Below are 14,549 nucleotides of genomic sequence, written 5' to 3' on the forward strand. Positions count from 1 at the left end.
TCTTCCTCAAGGCAGATACCAGAGTTACATGAAAACTAAGCTGTGGGAATTGCAGAGAGCAGCACAGCCTCGAGTGCCTGCACACATCATCATTTTGGAAAGTTCCTTCTGAACCTCTGTGCTGAAATTCTGGTCCCATGCTCTAGAGTCTCTTTTCTGTATGCATACACACTGTTTTTGTTAGAATGTTTATAAACTTGCATCTTTAGATGATCTTACAAGATTTTCTTAAATTCTCACGTGTGTTTGCTTTGTGTTTGTATGCAGGTACTGTGAGTGTTTGGAGCTTGATGATAGGGCGCGAGCCAATCCATCGCTACCAGCATAACCAGAGGATACAGGCTTTAGCTCTGGGTTCCAAGGGTGCAACAGTAGCAACAGCATCTGGCTTTGAGGTCAAGATGGAAAGCCCTGATGACAGGGGATTCTGGCAAACTACAGGAACATTCGAAATCCAGAAATTGGTGAGTCTCCAGATTGCCCAGCTTCATTCCAGGAGCTCCTGATCTACTAATTATTTTTGGTATGGTTAAGAGGGATCTTTTAAAAATCTTATAGGAGTGTTGTGTGAGCTAGATAACAGCATTATCAGATAGAGGCAGTGATTCTGTAGCAGGTTAATGGATGAACCTTTCATTACTGAAGAGCAAGGGTGCAATGCTGGCTTAAGCTACAAGTGAAAATGAACAGAAGTCCATATGGTGCAGGAGGTTGGCTGTTATCAATTATTTTTTTTTGTCAACATTAAGCTAAGTTGGCTCATCTTGTAAATCAGTTTTCTCGCATAGAGTTGGAGCTAAAACTCGAGGTCTCATTCCAGATCAGCGCTATCTGATTAATTCTGAGGCAGGATATTGCAGACGAGCTAATAGTGTCACTTGTGAAGCTGTAACTAGTTGTGCAGCTCCTTCAGGTTGCACCTTCTGTCACTGAACTTTTGTGGCTGTTTTAATTAAAAACCAAAAGTGATCCCATTCTCTGAAGTTTTATTATGGCTCAGTGTGTCAACCCTTTTTGAAATGGGGAAGGAAGTGTGTAAGAAAAAATGGAGCCTTGCAACTTTTCTTTTGCAAAAAATCAACTGTGCAGCTAATGGGTATGAAGTCAATTTAAACCATTCCTGATTCATCCCCTCTTTCAAATCTGTCAGTCCTACAGTACTTAAAAATAGACAAAATCCCCAAACATTTGAAGAATTTTCCTAGTAACAGTGTTAAAACAACACCCTCTCCCTTGTAGTTGGATCCATGCTGTCTGTAAGCTATGTTCCATCATAGGAGATAATTTGCAGATATTCTGAAATAAAGTTAATGCTCAGACTTCTGAAAGTAATTTGTAACTGGGATGGTTCAAGATCACGGGCAATCTGTGCATCAGTAGCTTGTTCAGTTTAACATATCACAACAGACATTTAAAACAGTTTTTATCTGCAATAAAAATGAAGTCTGCTCTTTTTAGGTGAACTTCCTCCATCTGGTTCCAGAGGTCTGGGACAGTCCAGTGGCAGTAGCAGCTGCAGAAGATGTTGTCTATCTGCTGAAAGTAGAAGACCCTGGGAAAATCCTTCATTCTGTCTATGGTCAGCCTGTCACATGTCTTGATGTCTCTGCTCATGAAGCAGCCTTTGGGGTCAAAGGCTTTGGCTGGATACTGAATGAGCCCAACCAGGTATTTAATGCTTTCTGTCATGCTTTTGCACTTGTTTCATGAAAAAATTGTGCTTAGGATCATTTTCCTCTCTACTACTGAGCTTTTTTTTTTTTTTTTTTGGGTGGCAGTAGATGTAAAGTATACTTTTAAGTGTAGTAATGTGTTGCTAATTTCTAACAGTAAGCTGAAGGGGTTACTGTTCAGCTAACTGGGTTCATTGTGTAAATGCTTTGCATTCTCTGCTCCTCAGTCCCAGCTGTATGCTGCACCAGCAGTCCTCTAGGGGGAACTAGTCTCAAAAAAAAAACAAAACCAAGAAGAAAACAATCCAAAACCTGAAAAAATAAAATAAACAACCTCCGCAAAGAAACAAAAAATACACATACACTCTCCAGCCCCTGTGGTGAGGACCAGAGCTGTGTGCTGAGCCCTGCACGTGCTCATGTGCAGTTCTGGGAGGAGGCTTTTTTCAGTGTGTGCACTTGAGTGCGTGAGCTAAGTTACTTCTAAACTAGTGAGAGTGGTGTTGCTGCTGCATTAGAGGAAGCTCCATGCTGGTTGTAGATATGAAGCCTCTGTGACCCAGTCAGATATTTCATCAGCACATCTTGTCAGCGCCAAGGTAGATGAAAACTGCACTTATTTGGTAAGTGCTGAAGACTCATGGCTGAGGCATTGTTTTAATGCAGCTGTCAAACTTTTCTGCTTGCAGGATGGGCTGTTGTGGGGTTCTTGCATCCCAGAAGGTAACAGAAAGAACTGTGTATCTCTCTGGCTCAGAAACCTGCTCCTGGGTGCAGCCCCTCCACTGTGGTGCACCTCTCCAGGGCAGGGAGCAGGCTGCAGGCAGACCTCTTTCCAGTTGCCTTGAGAAGTGTTTCTGTCCCTTTCTTGCCCAACTTGCCCATTGCTTAAATCTGTAATGTTTGTGGTTGTGCTGCAGCACACAATAGGCCATCAGCTGAGTGGAAGAGGAGTGTGCCTGGGCAGGTAGAGGTGAGCATCCAGTAGGTAGGAGCTGTGGTCTGTACGAGAGTTTTCTTTGGCAAGTGACTTAAACAGGAAGGCTTTATTTAGGAGTAGTTCGTTAGGGATAAATTTCTCCACCTGCATCTAATTCCCCACAAAATTCACGTTCCCAGGGGAAATGCAGAGCCCACCATAAACACCTCGAGGGCTGGGAGGTGCTGCGAGACTGTGCCATCTTTCTTTATTCCTTTGCTGTCCTAATCCAACTCTTCCCCACAGAGGTGGGAGGTTAGAAGGTAAAACTGCCTTGTTTACATTACATTGGCAGTCATCTTTGTGCCTCATAAGGGAGCAGAGAAATCTCCATAGCCACAGAGCATTGCTCGGAACAGCCGGACACATCTCCTTTAGCCCTGCAGTGCTTGGTGGCTGCTTGCATTCAGCAGCACATCAGCCCACATCCTAATCAGGAGATGGGGCTGCTGCTGCCCAGACGGCCGGGCAGTGCTTGACAAGGACACGTGCTTGGCATTGCTGCAGCAGCTGACATCACACCGGAAATTAATTACTAATGTCTCAGATGATAATTGCTCACCTCGCACAGACGTGAAGGGACTTTGCATTGGTTGATTACACCGGTCATGAGTTGACAATCTGTCTTGAGGAGAGCTTTTGATCTCCAAAACCTGTTCGTGGAGAATTCCAACCCCATTTGCTGCTGGCTGTGTTGCTGTGGTAGAAAAGCTGTTGCCTCTCTGTTTGGGTTTTCTTTGTTTTTCCTGAGGGTTTTTTTTTCTTGTTGAGTGTCGGCGCATGAGCCTAACATTACTGAGTGGTAACCTGCTTTCTGAAGGCAGTGCAGGCAGGGAAATCGTTTCTGTCCCTCTTTTTTTTTTTAATCATTGTCTAATTTTAACCAAATCTGACAGCAGAGCAGAGATCTGAGGCATACATTTTGTAGGCACTTTTATGTTGGAAAGGAGAAAAACATCAAATCCACAGCATAGACTTACCTCTTGTTAGATGATAGACATCCGTGCAGGAGAAGGGAGGAACAGAAATGCTTCATCTGTGGGAGAAAGTTCACCTCCCACCTCAGTAAGCATCTGTCAGCCTGAGGATGGTGCATATTGAAAGTTGTCTGAGTGCTCCTCAACCCTTTTTTGTTTTTTTTTTTAAACCATTGAGCTAACAGGAATTTCTTTATTAAGGGATATTTCATCTATATTAAAGTGCAGTGTATTGTTTTCCTTAAGTACTAAATCCAAACACTGGGGCCCCTGGCTTATGGGTGGGTAACAGAGTACAGAGCAGGCGATGTACTGCAGGCTGGTGTTGCACAGACAACACGTTACCCATGTCGTGCTGCTGGGAGAGCTCAGCTGTTCACCTTTTTGCACACTGTATGTGAAACTATTTTCTAATTCCATGGGCATCCATAGTTTTAATCTGGAGGTAGTTCTGGTGCTGTTCATGCCAGGATGTCTGAACTGGGCAGTAAGGATTAACTCTGTGATCAGATTTCTGGTGCATATATCTCACTGATGGAGTGAAGCTTTTCTTATACATTGTATATTGATAAGCTTCCCTGCATGGAACTTCTATCAAGTAAGTCTGGACTCCCATGACAAGCCCACATGAGCTCTGTCCTACCTGTGAGTTCATTCAGTGAGATGTACAGGTGCTTTATTCTCCTGATGGAGAAGAACAAAACACACACACACACACACCCCAGAAAAAAAAGAAAACAAAAGCCACTCAACTTTCTCCTGCATTTAAAGCTTAGTTGAAATCATTTCATGTTTTTGGCAATTCTTGTTAATTACCTTCTATCATCGTGGCAGGATTTTATTTTTGCACAACCTTCACCATTATTTCGGATGGATGAGGGTGGGAGGAGGGCAGTGTGGCATCTGGGCCCCCATGTCACAGGCAGAAGGGAGGTGTGCTGAAAGCAGTGCCCTGGGAGCTGTTTGTTCTGCTGTCATGTTTTCATCTGCTCTGAGCTGATGATTGGCTTGTGCTGATGGATGCTGCTCAATATCACCTGTCTCTTCTCATCAGCCATGGAAACGCTGCCTCTTTGTGCACCTGTATTTAACATTTCTGCAGAGTTCTTCAGCTGCCTGCTAACGTCAGTTTATCTGAACTGGAGTTATGTGAATAAAAAAAAGTAGAAATCAGAAGTTGTAAAATAATCCTGTCAATTGAATCTTGTAGTTTAGTTTCCCTTGGGTGATGTTTTTAGGTCACAGATATTCCACGTTAACCTTTACATCTTTACCCTCTTTTAACTGAATTCCTTTTCTTTGTGCACAGTGATGTTGTGTGGTCTCTTCTGGTGTCATCATGTCTCCAGTTCCGGAGATTTCAGTTTTCTGTGAGTGCTTTTCAGTTTTCTTAGCCAGCACAAATCCTGTAAGCAGTTTCATCTTTCCAAACTCTTGTCCTCAGTTGCTGAGGGCTGAAGGGGACAGGAGGGATGTGCCCACCAGTCAGGCACTGTGAGGAGCACAGCCCTGCTGAGAGAGCAGGAGTTTTCTTTGCCTTAATTTTGCAGGATATATCACTAAACCTCTGTCTCACTGAAAAGTAACAATAATCCACCTTGGTTTCTCTTTGCTTGCAAATGACCAATAATCATTTTGCAGCTTGACAAATAAAGCTCTTTTCTCCTGGCTAATGTTAATGACATTCAGGTTGGTTTTTTTTTCCTATTCACACATTAATATGAATACCTCAAAATTGGCACAGCTTCTTTGGTGGTGATTGTCTCTGCTTTTGAAAACAGAGCTGCTGGGATGTGCCATGTTTATTCCAGGTGCTAATCTATGAAACCAAAGCCATTCATTCAATTTTTAAGGACTACTTTGCCTTCCTTTCACCTGCCCTCTCCTTGGCTTAGGGAAGGAGTGCTTCCAGGCTGGTGCTTGTGTCGTGGTGGGTGGTGACTTGACTTTCATCTCTGGATACCTGAACTCTTACATCAGTCTTCAGCCACGAGTTAAATGAGCCCGGTGCTCTCACCGCAGGTCCTCGCAGACATCTGTCAGCACCACAAACCCATCGGCTCTGGCAAAGCTCTGGAGCTGGCAGTCTGTGCCCGGGATGTGTCCAGTGCTGGAGCAGCAGCAGGGGTTGCAGGTGCATTGGCAGAGCTGCCTTCCTGGGGTTTGTGCACTGCCTGGGCAATGCTTGGCTCTGCCTCTTGCCACCAGCATGCAGCCTTACTTGTGACTCCAGTCAAAGAAAAACTTACAAGGAAGAACTGTCCTGTGCTTGTCTTTAGCTTTGTATGTAACTTGGGTGGCAGCTGTGGCTGTTTGGAGGAGCAGGCAGCGTGTTTGGCTGGCGGCTGGGTTTGCTGCAGACTTATTTTTGTAATTCTCTGTGCAGGTCTTGAAGCATTGCTGAAGGCTGCTTGGTGCAGTAAGTGCACGTGAAATAAGAGTTCCTGCTTGCCAGCAGAAAGTCACCTTTAGGATGGCATGAAAGTCAATTTTCCACATGCTCGGAGAAATGTTGTTACCAGCTTCACACAATGACTTATATCTGGCAAGAACTTGCAAAATAGTCTCTCTGGCTGATTGTCAAAAATTACATCATATTGGAGTAAACTGCTTTTAAATCAAACATCCATTATTCATGTATATTAACTGCTTTTTAAATTTTTTTTTCTTACTGGCTGTTTTGTGTATGATTTACTCTTTTTCTTTCTCTCTGATTGTCTGTCCGTCTCCCTCATCTGCTCCTTTTAAATCTTAGCTCATCTTTAAATTTATGGAGCCAGCACACTTATCTCTGTGTGCAAGTACCAACATGCTGACCTTGCATTTGTTAGCAGGCAGATTTTGTTGTTGCTGTTGCAGTGTTACGTGCCATATTTACAGTAGGCAATGCAACACATTTGCAGTAGGAAACTGCACCTCTGAGGCTTGTGAACCTTGAAAATATTTTTTCTGCATCCCTTTAGAAATAGAATTCCAACTTGCAGCCGTGTGCTGTACTTAATTTGATGGCTTTTTTCACAAATGCATATGGAATAGCCCTGTCACTTCTGTGCATATCCTCTGAATGGAACGGTTTTAACCTGAGCAAAAGCCAGATCCCTTCTTATCCATTGTGGACTTGAAATGTCACATCCCCATCTCTTGTTGGTAATATTTGTGTGTATTCAGGCAGTGTTCCCTTGGGTTGGCACAGGGATGGGCAGGAGAAAAGGAGGCAAAACAAAATCCTAAAATAAATATAGACAGTTTTGGAGTTCTTGTTTTGATCCTCTGCTTACTGCTCTCTGCAGTCAATAGTTAGAAACCTCCATCCAGGCAGTTACTGAGACAGCAGTCCTTGAAGGCATCCTGTGTTATTCAGTAAGGGCAAAGATGTAGGCTTTGGAAGCACAGCTTTACAATGTGCTTTTTTCCTATCTAATACTTCATCAAAATAAGAATGAAGTATACTATATACAAAGAGTTCTTCCCCCCATTCCAAGGGGCAGTGCATTTACCAGCCCAGAGCTGCAGTGACTCAGGACAAGAAGCAGAAGCATGGTTGCAGGGGAGGCACACGGTTGCACAAAGCAGCTTTCTGCTGGCCTGCAGCCAGGACAGTGGGCTGAACACCCCTGCTCTTGCTGAAAATACCACAGGCTCTTTGATAACAAGTGCTCGGGGATTTGTTGTTTTAATGTTCCATCCAAAAAAGACATCTCCAACAACACAGGATCCCGAAACACCTGCTGGGGTATTGGACATACATGGAAGAGTTCCATCAGCAGCATTTCCTTCAGTTCCTTGGTTTTTCTTGGAAGTATCTCAACCAGAGTGCACAGAGTATGCTTGACCTCACTTAGCTGCAAGATGGAACGAAGCTCACAGCTTAGCTATCCTGGCTGCAGGGACTTTGTGAATTAATGTACCCTTCTTTCTTCAGTTCTTGGACAGCATTTAAAGAGAGCTTCCTATACCCACCGATGTGCAGCTCCTGGAGTGCAGCAAGCTTTCCTTTCTTCCTCTGCCCACCAGTTTGCCAGTTGCTCAGTCCATCCATCCGAGGACGGTGGCCACAGGTTGAGAGTTGCCCAACTCGAGCAGTAAGGAGGGAAATTAGTCTAATGCACTGCCTTAACAAAAGAGAGTATGAGCATGAATAATTAATACCACCAGTCTGTGGCAATCGGATAAAATGAAGTCCCATTTGCTCAGCCTTATTAAAAGAGAGAGAGAGAGAGGGAGAGATGGTAAAGGTCGTTAAGGGACTTGTAACATGGAAAGAATCGCCTCTGAGATGGATAATGTGTTTTCTAATCTCTGTGGTCTTTAACTAAACATAATGGTAAAGGTACTCTAGCTATTTCTGGCTTGTTGAATTATTAAGCATTCTGGGAGATTGCTTGGCTCTCATCCAATAACTTAGACTTTTTCATTTGAACAATGTTAATAGGTAACGCTTTTTATTTTGTGCATTAGATCCTGATACATCTGCACAGAGTATTTAATGCTTTTCCTCCCCTGTGCCCCAGAAGTCCCATGGGGGCAGGGATGCTCGTTAGTGTGCTATCCCAGGGTACTTCATTTCACACCCAAGTGCTCTTGGTTTGCTTACCTTCAGGTCTGTGACTATTAGGTCACTGGTCTTGGGTGGCCATTATAGGATTATAAATGTCTTTGAAAGGGTAATCCCTTTGCAGTGTGCATTATAGGATTATAAACCTCCTAAAGATCTTATGCTTTATCTGCCCTTTAACATACAGGCCCTTATTTCAAGTCCCTATTGACCAGGTATTTCATTCTTTCTCCTTGGCCTTTGTAAAGAAAATCCTCGTTGCTGTGGGATACTAAAGAAGAGCTCATCAGAGGTGTTCTAGCATCTTCAAAATTGTTATCAGTATGCTTTTAAACCTCTGCGTCCAAGAAGTTATTCAGACCTCAAAACGCATTCTGTGCTCCTTTTCTTTCTTTACCTACCAGTTTGTCAGAGCAAGGTTTTGAAGTTCATTTGCAGGCCAGGACAGAAGTTCAATTGGAAGGTGGGTGAAAATCACAGGAAGCACCTTCCTACCAAGTAGCAGGGCTAGTTGGTTAGAAATGCTCATCTGCATTATACGTATTTGTAAAAAGCAATCTTTCAAAGACTGGAGACTGACGTGAGAAGAGGAGGAATTGAGGAAGCATAAAACAAAAGCTTTTATAGCAGCTTTGTGGATCTGAAACATTATTTCTACAGATTCTGATAGATGCAAACATTTTGGAAGTGATGGGCAGCAGCATGTAAGGTGAGGAGAAACCAATCACTTTTCATTTGGAGCTGCATGTAGGAGAGTATCACAGGTCTAAAACTGGGACTGCAAGCAGGAAAGGATGGAACATCTGCTCAGATTTTACAGCAAAACTTCAAATGCTACGTGCAAGCAATTCTTCTTTATGGTCTTTCATGGTCATCACTGTTCAAGTGTGTATCAGATGTTGATAGGATAGACAGAAGTGCTGGTCGTTTAGGTAAATTAATAGGCTATGGATGTTCATGGTAAGTGGTATTCCCAGGGGACTTTGGAGAAAGCAGTGTTTGGCCCTCTTCTCTCCAGAGCTGTGAGGCAGAGCTGGCAGGGGCTGCTTGCAGGGCACACATTGGGAGCTGCATTGTGTTGCTGTTGACCCCATCGTCTACTGTTTGTACGCTGAGTTCAGCAGTGTGTTGACTTTGTATTTTTTGGACAAAACCTCCCAAAGAGAAATTTGGTTGCAAGGCAGAGATGTTAATGCTCTTTGCACTGAGAACTCTGCAAAGTGCCTTTGCCAAAATGTTATTCACCCTAACTTTGGTTAGGGAGGTGCTGGGAGCTGTTCTGCGTGTGTTGTTTTTTATCTCAATGACAAACACTTTCAGTTTGTAGCAGCTACTTCATTGGAATGGAAGTTTATATTATTTTTAGCAGCTTTCAAGTCTCCCTGCAAAGGCAGAACCTCTTATTGTACAGAGATACGGTGAAATGGCTTTGGTTTTTGTTTCTTGTTTTGGTCTTAGGGATGAAAAAACACATGCTAGAAATGGTATTTGTGGCAAGCAATTTGTACAGCACTATACTATAGGCAGGTGGAAGAGGGAACTGGTTAGGAGATGATAAATGTAAGTAACTGAGTGTGTTGGATATGAGTGTCTTTATTCTAGTAGAGAACTTGATAATTTATGTGGATAGAACTCTGCGTTTCTTTTAACTGGAAGAAATGGGGGCAGGAGAAAGCCTGCAACATCTTTGCTTTATTCCTAGAGGTTTGGAGACATCCATCACAGAATGATCTCCTGCTCTCTTAATTCAACCTTTCAGATGCATCTTAAAATTGCACAGTGAGGGAGTGAAAGGGCAGACAGCATCACGTCACTGCTCTGCTGAACGTTGAAATAATATGCACTGACAGTGTAATATTTCTTAAACTGCGTGAGGATGTAATCAGAAAAGCACAAGGTGAGAATGTTCACGTGGCATTGACATAGCCACGCTGGTATTGCCATGGAAACCATAAGGGTTTGGTTGTTTGTCTGATATTTTAAGTACTCTTTTCACAGTCATAGATGATTCTTTTTATTGAATGAGTTAATTAAAGGGACATCACCGTGAAATGCAGTCATTTTTTGAGATCAGTGTTAAGTTGAGAACTTCACTAAGCTTCACCGGACTTTGCCCGGTATGTTTTGCTGGATCTAAAAATACTTCCTCCCCTTCATGGAAAGGCCCAAACAGATAAACCTCATCTGGCCCCACAGGAGAGACAGCAAGCATAATTAAACTGATTGCTGTGCAGCAGAGAGGAGGGTGAGCAGAAGGGAAACGACTCGTACCTCCCTTCAGTCCTCGGCGGCGTCATCCTGGATGTAGCCTAAAATCAGAGCTGTTGTTATTCCTTTCCCATCTGAGCTGCCATTTCAGATGCACTATTTCTCTTCATCTGCACAAAGCCGATCGCAGGGCCTGTCAGCACTGAGTCAGTGCACTTCTGCTCTTCAGTTTTTGCTCTGTTTGATGGAATCTTTCTGCACAGTCCATCTGTCTGAACCTTCCAAGTGCTGACTCCGTTTCCTTTTGCTATTCTTTCAAATATGCAAGTTGAAAAGCAAGTCATGTGATTTCTTTACCCGTGTAAACCCGTAGAAATTGACCTGGAGAAAATCAGTATGGCTTTATGGACTGCCTGAGACCTCTGCCTGTCTTACATGGGTTGCAAAGAGCCTTCAGCCCAGCTGTGCGGTGGGTTCCATTGTGACACTTTGATTTTCTTTTTTTCTTTTTTGAATGTGTGTTTCTGTCCTTCTTGACAGGGAGTGCCTGTATGTTGGCTGCGATAGAACAGTGAGAAACGAGTCCTGCAAAGCATCTCTGATGGTGGTAACTCTGCTCTGCTTCCCACTGCAGCAAAAGGTAGCTGTGCTCACGCTGCATTTAGCCAGTATTTGTTCTGTTTCTGCCAGGTTCTTCTTTACAACCTGGAAACGAGTCAGTGTCTAAAGAAGCTAGGCAACTCCATGGGTGACTTTACATGCGTCAACCTCCAGGACAGTCCTCCAAACATGCTCGTTACAGGCAATAAAGACAGAAGGTAGGTACTACCAAGAGCTGTAACCCTTTTCCAATTAGCTTACTTCCTGTCCTGCTGTCCTACATCTGGACCTGCTAGAATTTGTTTCTCCTCTAATGTTTCAAACGCAGCCAGCGTGAACTTCAGGAACAAAATATTAGGTAATAGTTGGACGTGGCTGCCAGTTTGCTTTGTTTCAGAAAGCTCCATGGGAAGACTTTCTTTTTAAGCCATTTGGTGGACGCAGTTGGTGTACAGCCCAGCGAGACCACTTGGAATATCTTCCACTTCCCCGCCACCACCCGCAAAATTAGTTTGGCATTTAAAAGCTCACTTTCTGATATTAAAAAAATAACCTAAGGGATGAATCATGTAGGATGAGATGGGTCCGTCTGCCAAGTGATGTCAAGAGTGTATTTCGGAACACTGTGATGTCCCTCAGGTGACAAAAAAAAAAAAAAGGAGAGACTTTCATATGAACAGATTCCAACTTCTATTTAGCTGATTAGCAGCTTTCTCTTTAACTCCTTGGCTTGGGGAGCAGGATTTTCCCTGCACAATATCTGGTGCCAGGAATGGACGCGCTGGGAACAGTCAGCGCGAAAGGATTAAAGTGCTTAAAAAGACCCTTTGAGTCCAATTTTTAGGTTTTCTTTTTTGGCTAGTTACGTGCAGGGTCTGATCCAGTGCACCAAAGGAGATGTGGGATGGCGAGGAGCCAGTCTCTAATGGCTCCTGGTTCCTTCCCTCCTCCTTTCCGCGCTGGGCACCAGGCTGCAGGTGGTGCTCTGGTGTGGATGTGGGTATCAGCTTGTAAGGCGGGTGCTTCCCTCTGCCAAATCCCAGCCCTCCATCCCGCCAGCACAGCAGCTTGCAAAAGTGATTATTTTGTCAAACAGCATTTTTTTTTTTCCCCCCTTTCTCAGTGAATAGGCAGCGGAAGCAAACCTCACACTTCTTCAGCACAGGGGTAAAGGAAATATCTGAAGTTTGACATGTGTAATTGAATCCTTGGGAGTTTGCTTTTTTTTCCTCTAAAAGCATATAATTGATTTTCCAAAGCACCCTGGTAAAACTACCTGCAATTTTAATCTTTCCCACAGTGATGAGAGAGCAGATAAAGTTAATAGCCCCTAAGTGAGATTAAAATGTACTCCCTTTATACCAGAGTAAATGTCTTGGCCTTTCCCCTGAAGAAAGCTTTTCAGCTGTATTTAGCTCAAGCACCAGCTGAGTTCAGGGGTTGGCCATCACTAAACCAACAAGATGTGAGGAATCAATAGCTCAGCAAATAAGTTTGGCATCCAGGAGACAGAACCACGTGTATCTCAAAGGTCAGGGTGCTGCCTGAAAGGTGCTAATACGTGTTGGGCATCCACAGGTGGGCTGGGGCCGGGACGTCCCTAGCCCTGTTATGGAGTGAGCCCCTCAGTAGGGCCTTGCCACACCATCTCTGGGAAAATGGCTTGCTGGAATTAAATGCAGCACTTGGAAAGTGTTTCTCCTAAGCACTGCTGAATGGTTTGATTACATAGCCCTGCTTCACACCAGTGCAAGATCTGATAACAGGGAGTGTTTGCTAATGCACTGCAGCCCTGTTGGTATCTAAGACAGTGATTAGCATGGGGAAAGCAAGCATGGCAAGCCCAGTGTATGCTACTGCTGAAAAGTGTGGAACCAAACATGTGTTCTGTCTTCTCCCAAAGGCAACTACTGCTCAAGCAATGGAACAGGAGAGTCACAGCCTTTCACAAGAGCACCTTCCTTACAGTTCCCTTCAACTGGGATGAATCCGATGTGCTCCCACTGAGCCCAGCTGTTGAGGCAGGAGATGGAGGGCAGTGCCAGGTCTGCATTAGAGCACATTAAAGCATCACATTAGATTTGCAAAATGCTCTTTTTTTCTTCTTTTTTTTTTATAAGCGCATCTAAGCAACTCATGTGACTTAATTCTTCCAAGGGTGTGCCAGAATGGACACCTGCCTGAAACCTGGACCCTTGCTAATGAAATAACCAGGACACATCTTGGTTTCCAACTGTGCTTACCAAATAGAAGAAGCTTTGATTGTCATACAGAACACGTGCAGCAAGACAGAGAGAGCGCCGAGTGAGCACTTCCAAAATATCCCATCCTTACCCAAAGCACAGCTCTTATTTGTAGCCAAAGGTTCTCTCTGCTGGAGTTGGAGAAAGCAAGAAGTCCTTTCCACCATCAGCAACTGTTTGGGGGGGGATTTCCCTGGGGATGAGGGCAGAGCCACACAAAGCATGCTCCTCGCTCTGTTCCAGCATGTTTCTCTGCATGTCAGATGGATGTTGCTCAGTTGGAGTTTTGGACCGTTCTGCAGCCTTTTATTTCAGTTGCTGAAATGTGTTATTTGTAAAATCCTATGATGCAATCTCCATGTGAGAAAGGAAAGGGAAAGACTTGCCACACCATTAAGATCATGGCAAGAGTGTGGAACAGAATACAGCTAATGTGTTGGAACGAGAGTGTTTTGGCCTTTTTTTGAATTAATGTGTACCTGATGGCTTCATTCTTGATAGCCTTCAGCTGGGAGGAACTTTCTCTGGCTGCTTTTCAGCTGAGATCAGTATTTCCCCTTACTTCTGTTTTCACTCACTGCATTTTATCACTTTTGCTGTATCTTAATCTTGACACGTAAGGATGAGGAAACATCCTCCTTTGTGGTATATACTAGATGTAAAAAACAACACCATTAGCTTTAACTGTTTTTTATAGACCTGTTGCACAACTTGAGGTCCTCTCCTCTTTTTCTAAAGTTCTTCATTAATCATAGCCTCTCTTCAAACTGTTCATTGAGTACTTTTTGAGAATCAGGGGTGCCTGAAAACTGCCTAAAGTCACAATACAGAGAGACTGCTTATATATATACATATGTAAGCCTTTTGAGATGGTTGCTGGTGCTTGAGGATAGCTTTGTTTCAGTATTGGTGTACTCAGTAATAACTCTAGCATAGAAACCTGTGATCCCTTTGATTTTTTCTGTTGGATTTCTACACATTTAGTCCTCCATCTTCATAGAAATAGTGTATCTTTTCTGAGCCCTTAGTGGATGTGGGATGGGTACCAAGGGATGTTAGCGGTATGCCGAGTGCATGGCCTTTATTCCTCACAGCATTTCTCACAGGTTGGAGGGCACAGACACAGATGAAATTCTCCAAATTTCATTTCTATCAGCTGTGACTAGCCAAGAGACGGTGAGATCCTGCATGGTGCAAGAAGCCTCCATCAAAACCATCCGTGTCACTGTCCTAGATGTACTGTCACAGCCTAAAACGTGCACGTGCTCTCAGGACCTGTGGAGCTGCCTTCATCCCAGTTCTTGCTTTGCTCTC

At 43.8% G+C, this 14,549-nt stretch overlaps 1 protein-coding gene across 3 annotated transcripts in view; it reads left to right on the forward strand.

The window, feature by feature from the left end:
- Positions 1-14,549, forward strand: part of FBXW8 (F-box and WD repeat domain containing 8) — a 47,747-nt gene that overhangs the window by 29,775 nt on the left and 3,423 nt on the right. For 2 of the 3 annotated variants that reach the window (XM_090120780.1, XM_031592090.2), the window contains exons 6-8: positions 268-464; positions 1,459-1,668; positions 11,083-11,210. In XM_090120780.1, the coding sequence (XP_089976906.1) occupies positions 268-464; positions 1,459-1,668; positions 11,083-11,210 (535 nt within the window). Of the gene's footprint in view, positions 1-267; positions 465-1,458; positions 1,669-11,082; positions 11,211-12,895 lie in introns of all 3 variants that reach the window. The other variant, XM_031592091.2, reaches the window with a different exon arrangement.

The sequence above is a fragment of the Phasianus colchicus genome, chromosome 18 (assembly GCF_987193195.1).
Source record: "Phasianus colchicus chromosome 18, bPhaCol1.hap1.1, whole genome shotgun sequence".
Taxonomy (NCBI): Eukaryota; Metazoa; Chordata; class Aves; order Galliformes; family Phasianidae; genus Phasianus; species Phasianus colchicus.